The sequence below is a fragment of the Barbatula barbatula genome (assembly GCF_947034865.1).
Source record: "Barbatula barbatula genome assembly, chromosome: 10".
Lineage (NCBI taxonomy): Eukaryota > Metazoa > Chordata > Actinopteri > Cypriniformes > Nemacheilidae > Barbatula > Barbatula barbatula.
This window is the reverse complement of record NC_136773.1, coordinates 20746673-20761539: the sequence shown is the minus strand read 5'-3', so window position 1 is coordinate 20761539 and position 14867 is coordinate 20746673. Positions and strand designations below refer to the sequence as shown.

Below are 14867 nucleotides of genomic sequence, written 5' to 3'. Positions count from 1 at the left end.
TGATGATGTGTTTACAGAATCTTACATTTAGAGTAAGCAAGTAGCCATTTAGATGTTTGCATTTAATGTCATTATCGAAACGATATTGATTATTTGAATGTATTAATGAAACTTTCACGAGAGACTTAAATGAGACATAAATGAGCTCCTCGCTAATCTCAGTGGAAGCATCTTGGACGTGAAGTCAATGACGCGTCTCTTAGAGAGGTCAGAGTTGCTCGATCGATCTGTCTCGAGTTCAGTGGTCCCGTCCCGATTTATAGTGCCTTTCCAGATGTTTATTTCCTGTTTTGAGTCATATCCGAAATTCCAGTTGTCTGCAATGCAGCACGAGACAAAAAAGTTGAAATTTACACTTAAGATGTTGTTGTTGGTGTGTGGTAGTGGCAAAAATCTGGCATGGTAAGCAAAACGTAGTCTAGAGGTTTGAATCCTGTTTGGGTTGACGCATAAACTGTGACTATTGTGCTTTTAAATGAGACTCTTAATCTTTCCTGGATCAAGTGAAGTGTAAATGACTTTGAAATCAAACATCTAAATGGCTACTTGCTTGCTCTAAATGTAGGATTCTGTAAATACATCCTCATCATGATGAGTCATTTTGTTGATTGTTTTCATGAAAAGGCAGTTAGTTTGACGCTAGTCTGATGGACACATCAGTGTTTATTTTCACGGCTGACTGTGATGGCGAGCAGAACACATCATTTCTTGTCCTCAGTGACGTAAAAAGACGACCTGCCGCTCGGCAGTGATGCGGTCTACAGTGTTCACTGCCGAGTCTCAGCTCTTAATACGAGCCTCGAGGGTCAGTTTTGTTTTTCTTAGCTCCCATTTCTCCACTTTTTCTCTCCGTGTCTCTCTCTCTTTCTTGTAACACTGCATTATGCATGTCTCGTGAGTAGTTCTGAGAAGTGCTTGGTCAATCCTCAAACGTGTTATGCTTGTCCAGAAACAACATCAGCAAGACTCAAATTATCTTAAAAATGTTAAGCCATTTGGGTCGACTTGGACTTCAGAGTTTATTGCCAAATGTCATGTCATAACCGGTGGTGTGCGGTGATCAAAGCTCTGTCTAGGTTATTGAAAACAGTTTTTATTGTACAGCCTAACCAGGCTTTGGGGGATTTGTATCTGCTTAACGCTTTTAGAAAGTGTCTGTACATCCTGATAACTATCATCACTAAGTTATGTTGCATGAATATATATTTTTCTCTGGAAGTCTCAGGACCATAAAATGTTTGTTGGATTCAGTCCTAAATGCTATATCAATAATATAAATGTCACCAAATGTGTCTCTACCTTCTTTATATTACCTGCTGAATCACAGTATGTGTGAAACACAATAATACAAAACTATTCTGTGTGTGATGTTTGAACACCACACAGATACATACCAACATTCCTTAGCGCCTCCTGCCTTCTCTCTCAGGAGACCTAGAGAAAACATCTCGTACGCACAGAGACCTTACCCTCAAAAAAGTGAAAATAGTGCATGCTACAGGAATAGAAACATTTCCTCTGCGATCCATCCTGTTCACTGGATTCCCGTAACTTTGTCTGTGAGAAAAAAATGAAGCAGTCCGTGCACATCGGTGTCAAATTGGAAACAATACGTGCTTTTTAAATGCATAGCAGATGTGGCTTCACATCTGGGTAGCTGTATTCGTAATCCGAAGAGAAAGAATAAGTGGTGTGTAAATATGCTCGAAGCGGCATATGTTTTCACTGCAGTTTGGACGCATGTGGTGGCATTTTCTGTCATTTGCTGGATGTAGCAAATCCGTTCTGACATTTCCCAATGGTCACCATCACCTCGTTTTAAAAACTTGTATACAAACTATCTTTATCCATTTCTGATGAATTTCGAAACAAAAACTAGATTTTGACATGTTATAAATGTCCCACGCATGAATACTTTGCTTGGATGTTGTGAGTGGGTGCTATGCTGTTGCTATAGGCTGTTCCAGGTATCTGCATTATGGTCAAGTAAACGGAGCTCGCCACAAATGGGCTAGTTGCACAAGATGGCGCCAGTGAGCTTTTGCATCTATCTATCAAGTTGTTTTGGCTTAACAAGTGCTCAGCAATGTAAAGTGACATCTGTCATGTCGCTGATATATGACTTCGTTTTTTTTTTTAAAAACATCAAATTTTGCTGGCCAAAACCCTCCATTTCCCATACGACCGGAAATTAGTCTGGCGACCCTGGCGTCCCAAAAGCTCACCGGCGACATCTGTCATATTCTTTGTGTAAAACAGTTGGTGGGATGGTGGGAAAAGCCAGGTCTCATACCCCCAGTTTTAAGATACAAGTGTCTCTTGAAATTACTTTTTAAAGGGCCAGTGTAAGAAATCTAGCTTCAACCAACCGCTCACTCCACCCCTCCTTTCCGAAGCACTACGGCGGCCGTATGTAGATAGATATAGCTTATTCTAAGGTAATAAAAACATAACGCTTCATTATGTAAGGCTATACACCTTCAAAGATGTAGTTATGTATATCATGTTGCATTTCTGTCAATAGATCCTCCAAAATATTACACACAGCACCTTTAAGTAAATATTTGGACATTTCCGCATTTATATAATTGAAAGTAGGGGTTACAGAACTTTCTGAATTACAATAAAGTTTACTATTTAGTCAGATTTTAGTGGTTTGATATGTGGTGTCACAATATACTGTATTGTCAACAACCTTTATATTCATAACCATGATTGTTAAAAACATTGCACACATGATAAAATAGTAAACAATTCACCCATTTAATATTCACCTTAAGAAATATTTTTCCCTACACTCATATTTTAAGTGTAATCCGTTGACCAAAAAGGGAAAAGCACAAACTTATTCAAGGAGAATTTGACTGATCGCATTCTTTAGAATTTTTTCCAAAATATTCAGACTTGGATGTGTTGCAACCTGTCATTTACACTATCTAAGCACATAAACAACAATCTGTTCTTGCACTCTCCTTGCACACGTGCCCAAGTTCTCCTAGGTGTGCTTGTGTCTTTATAAATCTATTTAGTGTGAATTGATCACTTGCGACACAGAGCTTGATCAATGCGGGTGTTCTGTAAACACTTTACCGGCGGAAGTTTGCACGTGGTCTGTCAGTACAGCAGTCTAGACGCCCACGGTTGGGCCATCCCGTTACTCACAACAAGAACTGAATACATAACAGCTCAATATTTCCCAAAAAACACATCAATTAGACTCATGAAGAGGAAAACATCAATACACGTGATGTAAGAAATTAAGTACACATGACAGTTTTGAATTAAGTGTTAGCAAGGCTCTTCAGCCACAGATCTTTCCAAAGTTTACTCTGACACCCACAGTATTTGCATAAGGATCTGGTCGATAAGTGGACGTGCGTTTCTCTTTACATCATTTAAGTTCCTTAAAAGTGCTTCATGGGCTACAAGTCCAGAGTGATCACATGACATGTACTGTATGTTTTACAATGATGGATATTTCCAGCGCACGCGTGTATGTGATATAGAATTGTGTTCACGGGGCAAGCGGGGGTGCCGTCCCCCCTCTGTTCCATACCGGGGGAATCAGGCAAGGAAAGGCTGAGGTGATTCATACGTGAGTCAACATCTATCAGCTATATAAGCCTGACCACTCATGGATCCTGGGCATGACACAGTCTTCACATCTCAAAGGTAGGTCCCCTTCTCTCTCTTCACATCACTGCAACTTACACTTCTGTAGATCACTACACATAGCTAGGCTGCATGTGTTCATCTGAAGTTTTGTTATTTAATGCACTTTTACATTTATACTAGAGAGAAACACTTGTCATATAGGGGAGGAAAAGATTGGAGAGTTAAGCAATCAGTGTTTATTAAAGAGCGACATGTTTTTGGGGAATTTACCAGATATTGAAATCCAAATTGAGACAGAGCCAGCTGTTCAGATATTGTAATTGTAAATGTAGAAGAATGCTTTTCATGAGCTTCATATCTCAGGCTGGAGAGGCCTGTCAGAATTAGTGAAGTGAACATTGTGTGGGCTACATGATATTATATCTTTTCTAGTGTTTTTTAGTCTTTGCTCATTGAAGCTAGTTGAAGGAAAATATTGACCACTGTTCACAAAGTTGTATAATTTTGAAGGACAGGCTGACCATTGAGAGGCTCTGGGACTGTTATACATCTAGTTCAACTGTATAATATGTAAAATAATTTCATAGGAAGCATTTTTGTCTTGTTTTCTAGCACAAATATCTAAAACATATTTTATTACACATTTATTTGACAAGGAAAGTGAACTAAGACATTTAGTCTTGTTTTATGAAAGAAAACGTAAGAATTAAGTTTGCTTAAAACAAGCCAAACTTGAATTCCTTGAGGTCCTTAAGAATTTTTTTTTCTTTTTGCTTGTTTTAAACGAAAACTAATTTCTTCGTAAGAATCTAAGTTTTTAGATAGAAAATACAAACAATTTAGTTTTATTATACTTTACGGGGTGGACAATGTGTACGAATTTGTGTGCTGCATCGTGAAATAGTCATGAATCCCCACTATAGATGTTATAAAGAAATGTGTCTTTGAAACGTTATCATTTATTATTCAGTTGATCTGAATTCAGACACAATCTCAAACCCAACTGATATTTTCTAGATTTTGGCAATAAATGCTTGTCTGATTGTTGCTAACAAATTTTCAAATGTTGACATTTTAACAGGTTTTGCTGCAAAGACCTCGACACTGAAAGTATGTATACTGCTCTCGTGTACGCTTGCATTTTGAGCATGCTCAGTATGGGTTGCAGTATTCCAGTCCCTTCGGAAAGCCTGAAAAACATGGTCAAACTGCAGGCAGAGACCATCAACTCCAGAATCCGGGCACACAACGAGAAGGTAAAAGTAGTGTTCAGTTTATAGTGATACCCCCTTCTATATGGACATACAGAATACATTTTGAAATGTCACAAAAACTAAATGGCATCTTCCACAGCTTAACCTGTCCCCCAAGCTTCTTATTGGGGATCCTGAGCTCTACCCTGAGGTTCCCGCCGATAAACCCATCCAAGGGCTGGGGTCCGTAGTGGACACACTAACCATCTTCCAGAAGGTTCTTTGCAGTCTTCCTAAGGGGCACGTGAGCCAGTTGCACACTGACGTGTCCACTTTGCAGGGATACCTGGAGAACGGGATGTCTTCGATGCGTTGCCCGCTCAGAAAGACGGCCAATGATAAGTCATTGGAAGCGTTTTTAAAAGACAATGCCACCCATCACATCACCGTTGGCTATATGGCGTTAGACAGACTACAGAAATTCATGGAGCGCCTTACTGTCAGCCTGGACCAGTTGAAGACCTGTTGAAGTACCGCTCTCTGTTTGCCATTATCGTAGCATTCTTAAATAATATTTATTATATTTATTTAAATCACTATATATTTATATACCAAAGCAGCATTTTGATACATATGAAGAGATGCAAGTAATGCCTAAAGCTCATCCCTGTTGTTAAAGAAAGACGGCCCACATGGAGGCAAGCGCTCTATTCCTCGAGCACATTACGTCATTAAGTTTCACGCATGCTGACATCAGCATGCTCAGTTTAGCCACAGTTTACCAGAAGAGCCACGTCATGAGTCTCCAGGGAGGCTCAGATCATGTTCCACCTTTACCTCTTGCTGAAACACCAGCAGGGACATCGCAACTATGCACTTTGAATGAATATTGTTAATAGTTTTGTATTATGTGACTAATATTTTTCGCAATTGTATTTTTTGCAGACACATGGCCAATAAAAAGATCTTTAACAATGATGTATAAAATTTATTGTAGATGTGCAACTTCACCGTCTGAAAGATCAGATCAGATCAAAGAGACTTCACAAACACCAGAAACAGAATCTGGTCAAACGTTTTCAGCAAAAAGTGTCAAAAGCAGTTTTTTGTATGAAGGACATACAGATATTTGTTTTAAAAATATTTCATTTTTTTAATTCAAAATATTTTGTATACCAGTAAGTCATTAATGATATGTGAGCATTGTTTAATGAAACCTGATAGATGCATAAAACAATTAGTTGTATCTCAGATTTTTGATATTGTTTAACTATTATGTTTACATTTAACAGAGGACTTTATACAAGGCGCTTTACAAAAGTAAACGCTACTAATACATTTTTACCATTATGTGCACAGGTATATAGATGAGAGAGATTTTGCTTGTTGGTATTCTGACACCATACAACTTTGAAGGGTTAAATAATAATAGCAAAAAGGTCCAGGCAAAGTCAATATTGACACAAGCCTATGACATAGGGCTTTGTAGACACAATGTTGAAAGAAACATGATAGAACAACATCATTATACAGCATGAATCTCTCTTAATAAAATATAACAACTGTTCATGAAAGGTAAGAAACAAAACACAGTCTGTTAAATATTTGAGTTTCCTTACAGAAATGTGTTTCTGAAACCAAACTATAACAAATATTAAGAAACTCTTTTGATCGTTTTTAAACAGTTTTAGACATTCGCTCTCTCTCAAACACACACACACACACACACACTCAGCTAAACCATTTGCTTTTCTTAACTTGCGTCTCAGCGTTTGAGTTGCCCATAAGTTTCTTTTTGTACTGTTCCACCAAACTGTCGAAGCGATCATCGTCTCGGTTCCTGATCTTTCTTTTTGCAGTTTTGGCATTCTGAAACACAATTAAGGGATGTTTAATGTTCAATGCCAATCCTGTAATGACACAAAAGCTGACTGCAACAACTGTTACAATAGCGTCATTCTTTACTGGACTGAGATTATTTCAAAGGTATCTAAAACACTGCTGATGTGGACTTCATCTTAAAAACGTTTTTTTTAAACAGCAAGTCACCCACTTTAGGAAAACACCCACAGGAACTACAGCTCACCTGTTTCTTGTTCTGGTTGGGTTTCTCAAGAAAGGATGACATATGTCTCTCTTTCCTACTGGGTGTCTTCTTTAATTTTTTGGGTTGTACGGGCTGCTTTCCTTTATCACGTTTCCTGAGGAATAGAGGATCATATTTAGTTGTTTAAGGTTTTGTTTAAATTGGTGACATCATATGTTGGCTCTGTTTAGCTGTACCTGATCTTTGGGCCGCTGTGTGAAGGCATGGGTAGAACCTTCTGTCGTTTCTTGCCATCTGGCAGATCGATATGCTCTACTTCAGGTTTGGTCATAAAGCCTGCGTACTTGCTGCCCTGGGCCTTCTCCTGTTTGCCGACATTACCCCTAATTCCTGCTTGTATTGAATTATTTCGCTTCTTTCCTGGACTTTGTTTTGTCTTCCCTTCTTCATGGCAACTGTCTTTTTTAGCATGATTCTATGGAAAAGAAAAACGGTGACTCAGTTTTATTTAAGTGTGCAATTCCATTTGAAACGTTTAATTGTGCACATTAGCGCATCACACTGATACCCGGCCCAAAAAAAAAAAACCCAGTCTCACCTTGCTGTTTTCTAGACGTTTGGCTTTGAGTTTCAGTTTTCGAGTGTCTTCAAGAGCAAACTCAACTATGGGTCTCTGATGGGAAACACACATAAATTGCATGGATAAATTGCAAAAATTCTCAATTGAAAGAAGCCATGTCTCTTTGTCACAAGTGGCGAGGAAACGATGATGCATACAAAACACATCCCAAGAGTGCAAGAGGAATGTGTATTTTTAAGACATGACTGACAGAGATGTAGTGTCATTTTTTCTCAAGTACATTTCTTTGTCCCTCTCTCGCAAAACTCTGAAAGACCACTGCTGGGAAATTGGCACAGAAGATATAAATAACCAGTCTGAAACAAAGTGTTGTACGTTTACACATCGGCAACCTATAGCTTAAATCATCTTTAATAAGTCCCCTATTGCTAAGAACCTGTACATTGCTGAAATACTTCTAGAAATAAAGGCAGAATAATTATTTTAATTTTTGACAGAATAAACAGGTTATCAAATATGCCCCATTCCTCCCAATACTCCAGGCGAGCAACATGAATTAGTTCCACAAGGACACAGGATTTTCAACAACATTTGTTCACTTCAGATGGCCACAGGCTAACCTTTAGGTCTCCAAATATGTCAGGGTTGTTGTTAAGGTGACGCAGGGCTTGGAGGGCGTGTTCGTGCTCTTGGAACTCCACAAAACCATATCCCAGAGACTGACCCATCACCTGACCTCGAACAGGCTTCTTGTCATACATCACATGGCACTGCAAAAATGACAAAGACATAGAGAGCCATTCAAGAACAGTGTTAAGTCATTGAATAGTTAATAGCAGTGTTATATTCAGTTGTAAATCTCGAGTTTTGCAGCGTAGCGGTTAAAAGTCGTAACTTATTTCACATTAGCCACTGAATCAGACCACACCCATCCCCCAAAAGCCGATATTTACAAAAGTGTTTCGGTGTTGATTTCAGTTTTCATAGGTGTTTCAACAAAATCCCTTAAATATGATTTGCCATGTGTTACTTCAGGTGAACTGTCCCTGAAAGTCTAGTCTAAATGATAAATAAATTAGACAGCAAAAGCTCAAAATCATAACCAGATTATATAGTCCTGCCCTCTAGTGTCAACTAGACGAAATTGTGAGATATGTTCTTAGCCGTTTACAGAATTCATAGAATACGATGTGACTTTTGGTTTGCTCGGATTCAAACAGAGAAAACATGTTGGTGTGTTACCTCAGTGATGTGAGCTCCTTTATCCCCGGCGGCCTTGAGGCAGATCTTGCGAAATGCAGGTCGCTGGACTCTTTTAGGCAGGTTATGAACACACAGCCGTGTTTTAGACACAACCATGCTGACATCCTTTAACTTATTCCTTTTTAGGTCCTGAAACTAATACCATAAAACAGAGCTAGTCAGAGCTAGACAATATGTATTCAGTTTACGAAATGTAATGTTTGTGCCAAACACACAGAAATATACATCATTGCTTAGTTTACCCTTATCCTCTTGGCCATGTCTGATTCTGAAACCCCTTCTGCAGCTTTCGATTCAGGACGAATCACTGTGAAAGTGAAATCACATATGAAATCAAGTCTCTTTTGGTTTCCTGTCTTTACCAAGGAGCGTGTTTTGTGATTGGCTGTACTCACAGCCCTCTCTGATGAGATAGAGGTTCCTGGTGCCTGAGTGTGTTTTTAACTTCTTGTCCTTGAATTTTCCAGCGTCATCTCTGCTCACGGCGGACACAATATAAACCTTCCTGCCATCGAGCCTTATGCCACCAGACTAGACAAATAACACAGATCAGTTATACAACCTTTAAACCACATGACAATAGTAAATGTAGCAGAAAAGACTCACCTCATTCTCATTCTGAGCGGCAGCTATGCATTTCTCTGTGGCTTCTTTAGTTTTAAACTGAGCAAAGGCACAGCCTGAGAGAGTAAGAACAACAGACGTGCTTGTTAGTAACCCACATCTGTTATCACTTCTAGGATGCAATGGATGTTGTCTAGGGTTTGGGTGACCTACTACCTTTCGAGTGTCCAGTGCTGGCATGCATCACCACTTTGACATAATTCATTTCTCCAAACTGCAGCAAAACTTCTTCCAAATCCTCCTCTTCTGTGTCAAAAGACATGTTTCTGACAGAACCACAGTTTAGGGGAAGATTAGACAGATTACAAAATAACTTCCAATTTAAACTAATTTGTAATCAAATACTGTTAAAGGCTTTTGGTAGATCTAACTAACATCCAACAACAACAAAACAACTAAAATTGATATTTTTGAACTATTTCAGTCATTGCAGCCTTAGAAAAACGTCAAAATAAAACGTATTCATGCTAAATATAGTCCTGAAAATACAAGTTCTCTGTAGATGTTCTCACCGGATGAAAACTGTTCTTCCCTCGTTCACATCAGAAGGAAGAGATATCTTCGTCTTTGGAGGAGCTGAGATAAGATATTGTCAAAGTGGTACACATTCCATACATGTTATGAAAGAAGTCACAAGTACACTTAAAGATGAATCTTACCATTTCTATCTTCATCGCTGTACTCAGAATCTTCGTCATCATCGTCGTCTTCAGAGTCACTGTCCATCTCATCAGGTTCATTGTCCTCTTCCTCTTCCTTAGCACTGTCCTGCTCATCTACATCATCGTCGTCCTCCTCTGAATCCTCTTCTGATTCAGAGTCTATGGTCTTCTGATGTAATGTGGGCCTGAACAAGAGTAATCTCATTTTAAACACTTATTAAAGACCATACACAATTTCAAGCCATTATGAAGCCGAATCATCAGATTATTCATAAAAGGTTCTGTGCTTACTTTGTCTTTGCACCTTGTTTATTACTGGGCTCTGCATCCTCAGTTTTCACCGTCACTTCTTTTTTTGCTCCTGCAAAACACAAAAAATCTTCTCAAAACTACCCCACCAGTCACTGCAAAATCTGAACAACAAAGTGCCCCTTTCAAAGATGGTAACAACCACATCCTTGTCAATGTGCCGAGACTGAATTGTTGAATGATTATAATGAATTCTTTCACATGCCATTAAAACGTAAATACTGTGCGAGTTACCAGTTGATGACAATGCTTGGGTGGCGATGTACTTGTCTTTTGAGATGGCCCAGTCCACAGCTACCTGTCTGCCTGTGAGGGAGGAATAAATCACTTTCTGTTGCATTTCTGATTTTTTCAGACTGTAAGAGCAGTGTGAGAAAAGCCTCACCTTTAATCTCCTTCATGTTCAGTGCTGCTAGAGCTTTAGCAGCCTGAGGCATGTTCTGAAACCGCACAAACGCAAAACCTCGCATTTTCCCATCTGCACAAAAATATTGCAATAAGCAATCCAGCAGGGAATATAAAAACAGCACAATGCAAAACTAGATATGGGGATTTTTTAAAAGTGTAACTAGTGTTCCTATGCAATTCAGCCACACCACTAGTGTTTAGTATGTTGTGTAGTGCTGTAAACGGTTTGGTTTACCTGGTTTTAAAGCAATGTTTGCTTCGTGCACCACACCAAACTCAGAGAAGATCTGCTTCAAATCATCTTCTGTACACTGAGTACATAAACCAAATCAGTGCGTGAGACAATACCACATGCATTGGATATTTATACATCGAACACATAAAATTGCTTACCTTGAAACTAAGGTTTCTGATAATAAGCCTAGCCTTCAGTTTATTTTTTCTTATGCCTTGAGACTTTTGTAGAGTTCCTGCTGGTTCCTTAGGAATTTCTCTTGGTTCCTGAACTCCTGTCGGTACCTTCGGAACTCCTGTCGGTCCCTTCGGAACTCCTGTCGGTCCCTTCGGAACTCCTGTCGGTACCTTCGGAACTCCTGTCGGTACCTTCGGAACTCCTGTCGGTACCTTCGGAACTCCTGTCGGTCCCTTCGGAACTCCTGTCCGTACCTTCGGAACTCCTGTCGGTACCTTCGGAACTCCTGTCGGTACCTTCGGAACTCCTGTCGGTCCCTTCGGAACTCCTGTCGGTACCTTCGGAACTCCTGTCGGTACCTTCGGAACTCCTGTCGGTACCTTCGGAACTCCTGTCGGTACCTTCGGAACTCCTGTCGGTCCCTTCGGAACTCCTGTCGGTTCCTTCGGAATTCCTGACGGTTCCTTCGGAACTCCTGTCGGTTCCTTTGGAATTTCTACATCTGCTGAATCTGCAATGATTAATAAAGCTCCCTTTTTATATGCAAACGAAACACGGTACATATAGCATATATAATAAATAATATGCATCTTACCTTTTATTTTTATTCTCCTTCTTTTCTTACTATCTGGCTTTTTCTTAGCTATGACTACAGAGATCTTATGTCCGTCGTACTCTTTGACTTCTTTCAGAGCTCGCTGCGCATCGTCTTCCATGGAGAATGTAACATAGCCAATGCCACGACATTTTTCAGACCCTAGAGACAGCATGAACAAGGCATTTATGCTCGTCTTAAAACGAATGATCATTAAGAAAACACAACAAGTGACATCTTCCTGAGCGAAATCCTGATGGAGCAAGGGAATTGTATTGGGTTCGATTGAAGCTACAATGGTCTGTGTGTCTAACTTACTGGTAATATGTTGAGTTCTACTGGTGGGATCTAAAAAGGATGTATTTGAAATATAAAGTGGTGAACAACAAATAAAATAGCTAACTGGGTCTTAAATAGCTAACTGGGCATTGAATCTGCAGGTGCAGATCTGAGCACCCCTGCTTTAAACCAAACAGACCACTGACGCAGAGCAACAGCATCTTACCTTTTTCTTTAACAACGAAAGAATTCTTCAGCGGTCCTACTTCTGAAAATACTTCACCCAGATGTTCATTGGTGGCTGAAGCAGGTAACCACTTGACAAATAAAGTCAGCGCAGGCATTTTAACGGATCCGCTTCTATCTCCTCCTTTACGTACGATTGTAATACGGTCGATTTTATATTGACAGTTTAGGTAAGACACTGCGATATAGTTCACATTAATCACATTGATCCTGATCTCTCAATAACTGTAAACAGTGCTGATGTCGAACAGCACGTTTTCTCACGTGTTTCAGCGGTGACGGAAGTTGTCAAGAGAATTTTCTTTTGGTTGGACCGCGTTGCATACTTGTGGGAACTCTGCCACCTGCTGGCCTGGAGGCCAATGTCGACTTTTTTAATGCGAATATTTGAATTAAACATGAACTTTTCATGTTCATGTTTTTCTATCCCTTCTCCCTTTTTTCATATTTAAATTACGTCATATATATGGAGGAGCTTGTTGGCGACAAATGGTTGTTTGACTTATGGTTGGCTTAAGATAGTTACTCCGAAACGGTAAGAGATAAGTTAAAAATGTAATTACGTATACTGGGAAAAACACGTGTTATGGCGTGCACCTACTCCGATAAAATGCATACCGAATTGTATTTTAGGTCTAAAATACATTTTACAGATGCATTTCCATTCGTGAATCGTGTCGCTTAAACGTATTTCCGTATGTGGCCACGAGAGGGAGACAACGCCCGTGATATCCAAGGGTATCCATTGCATGAAATAGTTAAATTGTTAAAGTATCCAGAAGTAGAATAAGTCTATATCACCAATTACACCTTTAACAGAAATGTGCAGAAAGATGTTTGATAGCTATTGTACCAGTGGAAAATGTTATCATTTACAAAAAATATAAAAAGTAAATGTCTTAGTTTGGCTTGCTTATACCAATTCAGTTCAATTCAATTTTATTTATATAGCGCTTTTCACAATTAGCATTGTTCCAAAGCAGCTTTACAGGGAAAAATAAGAAAACACAAAAAAGGTAAACACAGTACATGAATAGTTTAACTTGTTATATAAACACCTAGTAAATAATATCTAACGTCAGCAGTCTCCCGGTGGTTTATTCAGCATATTTTGCATTAAGTGAATGTTTGGCTGAAAAGATGTGTCTTTAATCTAGATTTAAATTGGGCGAGTGTGTCTGATCCTCGAATAATATCAGGAAGGCTATTCAAGAGTTTAAGTGCTACGTATGAGAAAGCTCGACCCCCCTTTGGTGGATTTAGTTATTCTAGGTGTTATCAAAAGTCCTGCATTTTGAGATCTTAGAGAGCGTGATGGCTTGTAGTGTGATAGAAGCTCTGTTATGTAGGTAGGGGCTAAACCCTTTAAGGCTTTATAAGTGATTAAAAGAACTTTAAAGTCAATACGATACTTAATGGGTAGCCAGTGAAGGGTTGATAACATTGGGGTTATGTGATCGTATTTTCTGGACCTGTTTAGAATTCTGGCAGCTGCAATCTGAACTAACTGTAGTTTGTTTATTGACAAACAACACTGTAGAAAATATGTCTTTAGTGCTCATAAAAAGACTTCTGGGGGTTTGAGCATTTCTAATATAGAGGACGAGTGTGTTTACACACAACACTGTGTAGGAGGTGGTAATAGAGCCTATTTTTATTTGACCTTACTGAAAAACCTCTTTCACTACTGCGTTCTGCGTTTTTGTGTCATAGGCAAAAGAGAGTTAGAAGACAGAAAGAGAGAGTGTCAGGCATAGACCCAGTCACACTGGAATATGTGTGATGATGAGTGTATTTGTTTGATTTCTTCAGTATAACACCTCGAGACATTCTCTTGTAAGTATTATTTTTTTTTACCAAATAGAATACATCCTTTTTCGTGTGTGTTTGTGATATTTATTCGAGAAAAGGATGCATATAGAGAAGACATTGGACAGTGAATGGGCTTATTGTGTTTTGCGTGTTCTTTTTAAATCCAAGTCTCTCTGCGGCATGCAAGTGCTGGAATAATATTTGCACTGGTTAATGATATTATATAAGTTTGTCTTTTCAGGCTGAAATGACACAAAATCAAGGTGCTGTGGTGCAGATAGTACTTTGTGTATGTAATGTAGAAAAACTGAGGCTGGTTTTCACAACATTTCACAATACAAGGAAAATAAAATGTTGTGGAAACAATGAAAATTCCAGCCTTTAGGTTTTCTTGTAATCGAAATATAATTCAAGCATAGGCTATTTATTTAAAGATTTTCATTGTAAAACATTTATATTTCTATTTAAAACTTTATATTTTTGAACTATTAACATAACAATGAAGTGACTTAAACACTGATTTTTTCTTTATATGAATCCCATTATATTAAATTAAATTGAGTGACTGCAAGCCAATATGATGACCAGATCTTAGAGGAAAGCATGTTCATGCATGTTGATTCATGTATAATTCGATTGTATAAATGTAAATGTAAGTGATTGTGTTTTGATTTGTATGTCAGATCTCAGTAGACTGCGTGGATGTGGGTGACACGCTCCCATGCTGATGCAGATTCTCCGTGTCCTGTAAATGGGTCGCCAATATTTCCCTCTTTATTTCAGTTTCAATGGTTTAGGATAACGGTGTAGGAGGGGGAGTTA

At 38.9% G+C, this 14867-nt stretch overlaps 2 protein-coding genes across 2 annotated transcripts; one reads left to right on the top strand and one right to left on the bottom strand.

Annotated features, from left to right (window-relative positions):
* Nucleotides 1-3634: 3634 nt before the first annotated feature.
* On the top strand, nt 3635-5337 carry lepa (leptin a; the record flags this gene model as incomplete). Its single annotated transcript, XM_079466003.1, has 3 exons — nt 3635-3672; nt 4697-4871; nt 4969-5337. 3 exons carry the CDS (start codon nt 3635-3637, stop codon nt 5335-5337), a joined length of 582 nt encoding a protein of 193 aa, XP_079322129.1.
* Nucleotides 5338-5765: 428 nt separating this feature from the next.
* rbm28 (RNA binding motif protein 28) lies at nt 5766-12529 on the bottom strand. Its single transcript, XM_079465582.1, has 19 exons — nt 12214-12529; nt 11709-11870; nt 11095-11624; nt 10937-11012; nt 10679-10771; nt 10528-10599; nt 10276-10345; nt 9982-10169; nt 9835-9898; nt 9479-9588; nt 9305-9378; nt 9094-9229; nt 8941-9005; nt 8678-8833; nt 8056-8205; nt 7454-7528; nt 7092-7330; nt 6895-7009; nt 5766-6677 (listed from the first exon to the last, which is right to left on the bottom strand). Exons 1-19 carry the CDS (start codon nt 12329-12331, stop codon nt 6540-6542), a joined length of 2631 nt encoding a protein of 876 aa, XP_079321708.1. The 5' UTR covers nt 12332-12529; the 3' UTR covers nt 5766-6539.
* Between the last annotated feature and the right edge of the window lie 2338 nt (nt 12530-14867).

Bases quoted from the DNA above. Each gene is read 5' to 3' on its own strand.
- rbm28 (XM_079465582.1), bottom strand. From the start codon at position 12,331: ATGCCTGCGCTGACTTTATTTGTCAAGTGGTTACCTGCTTCAGCCACC. The intron at 8,206-8,677 runs GTAACACACCAA...TCATTTTTGCAG, and splicing joins AAGGAGCTCACATCACTGAG to TGCCATGTGATGTATGACAA. The intron at 7,529-8,055 runs GTTAGCCTGTGG...GTTTCCCATCAG, and splicing joins ACATATTTGGAGACCTAAAG to AGACCCATAGTTGAGTTTGC.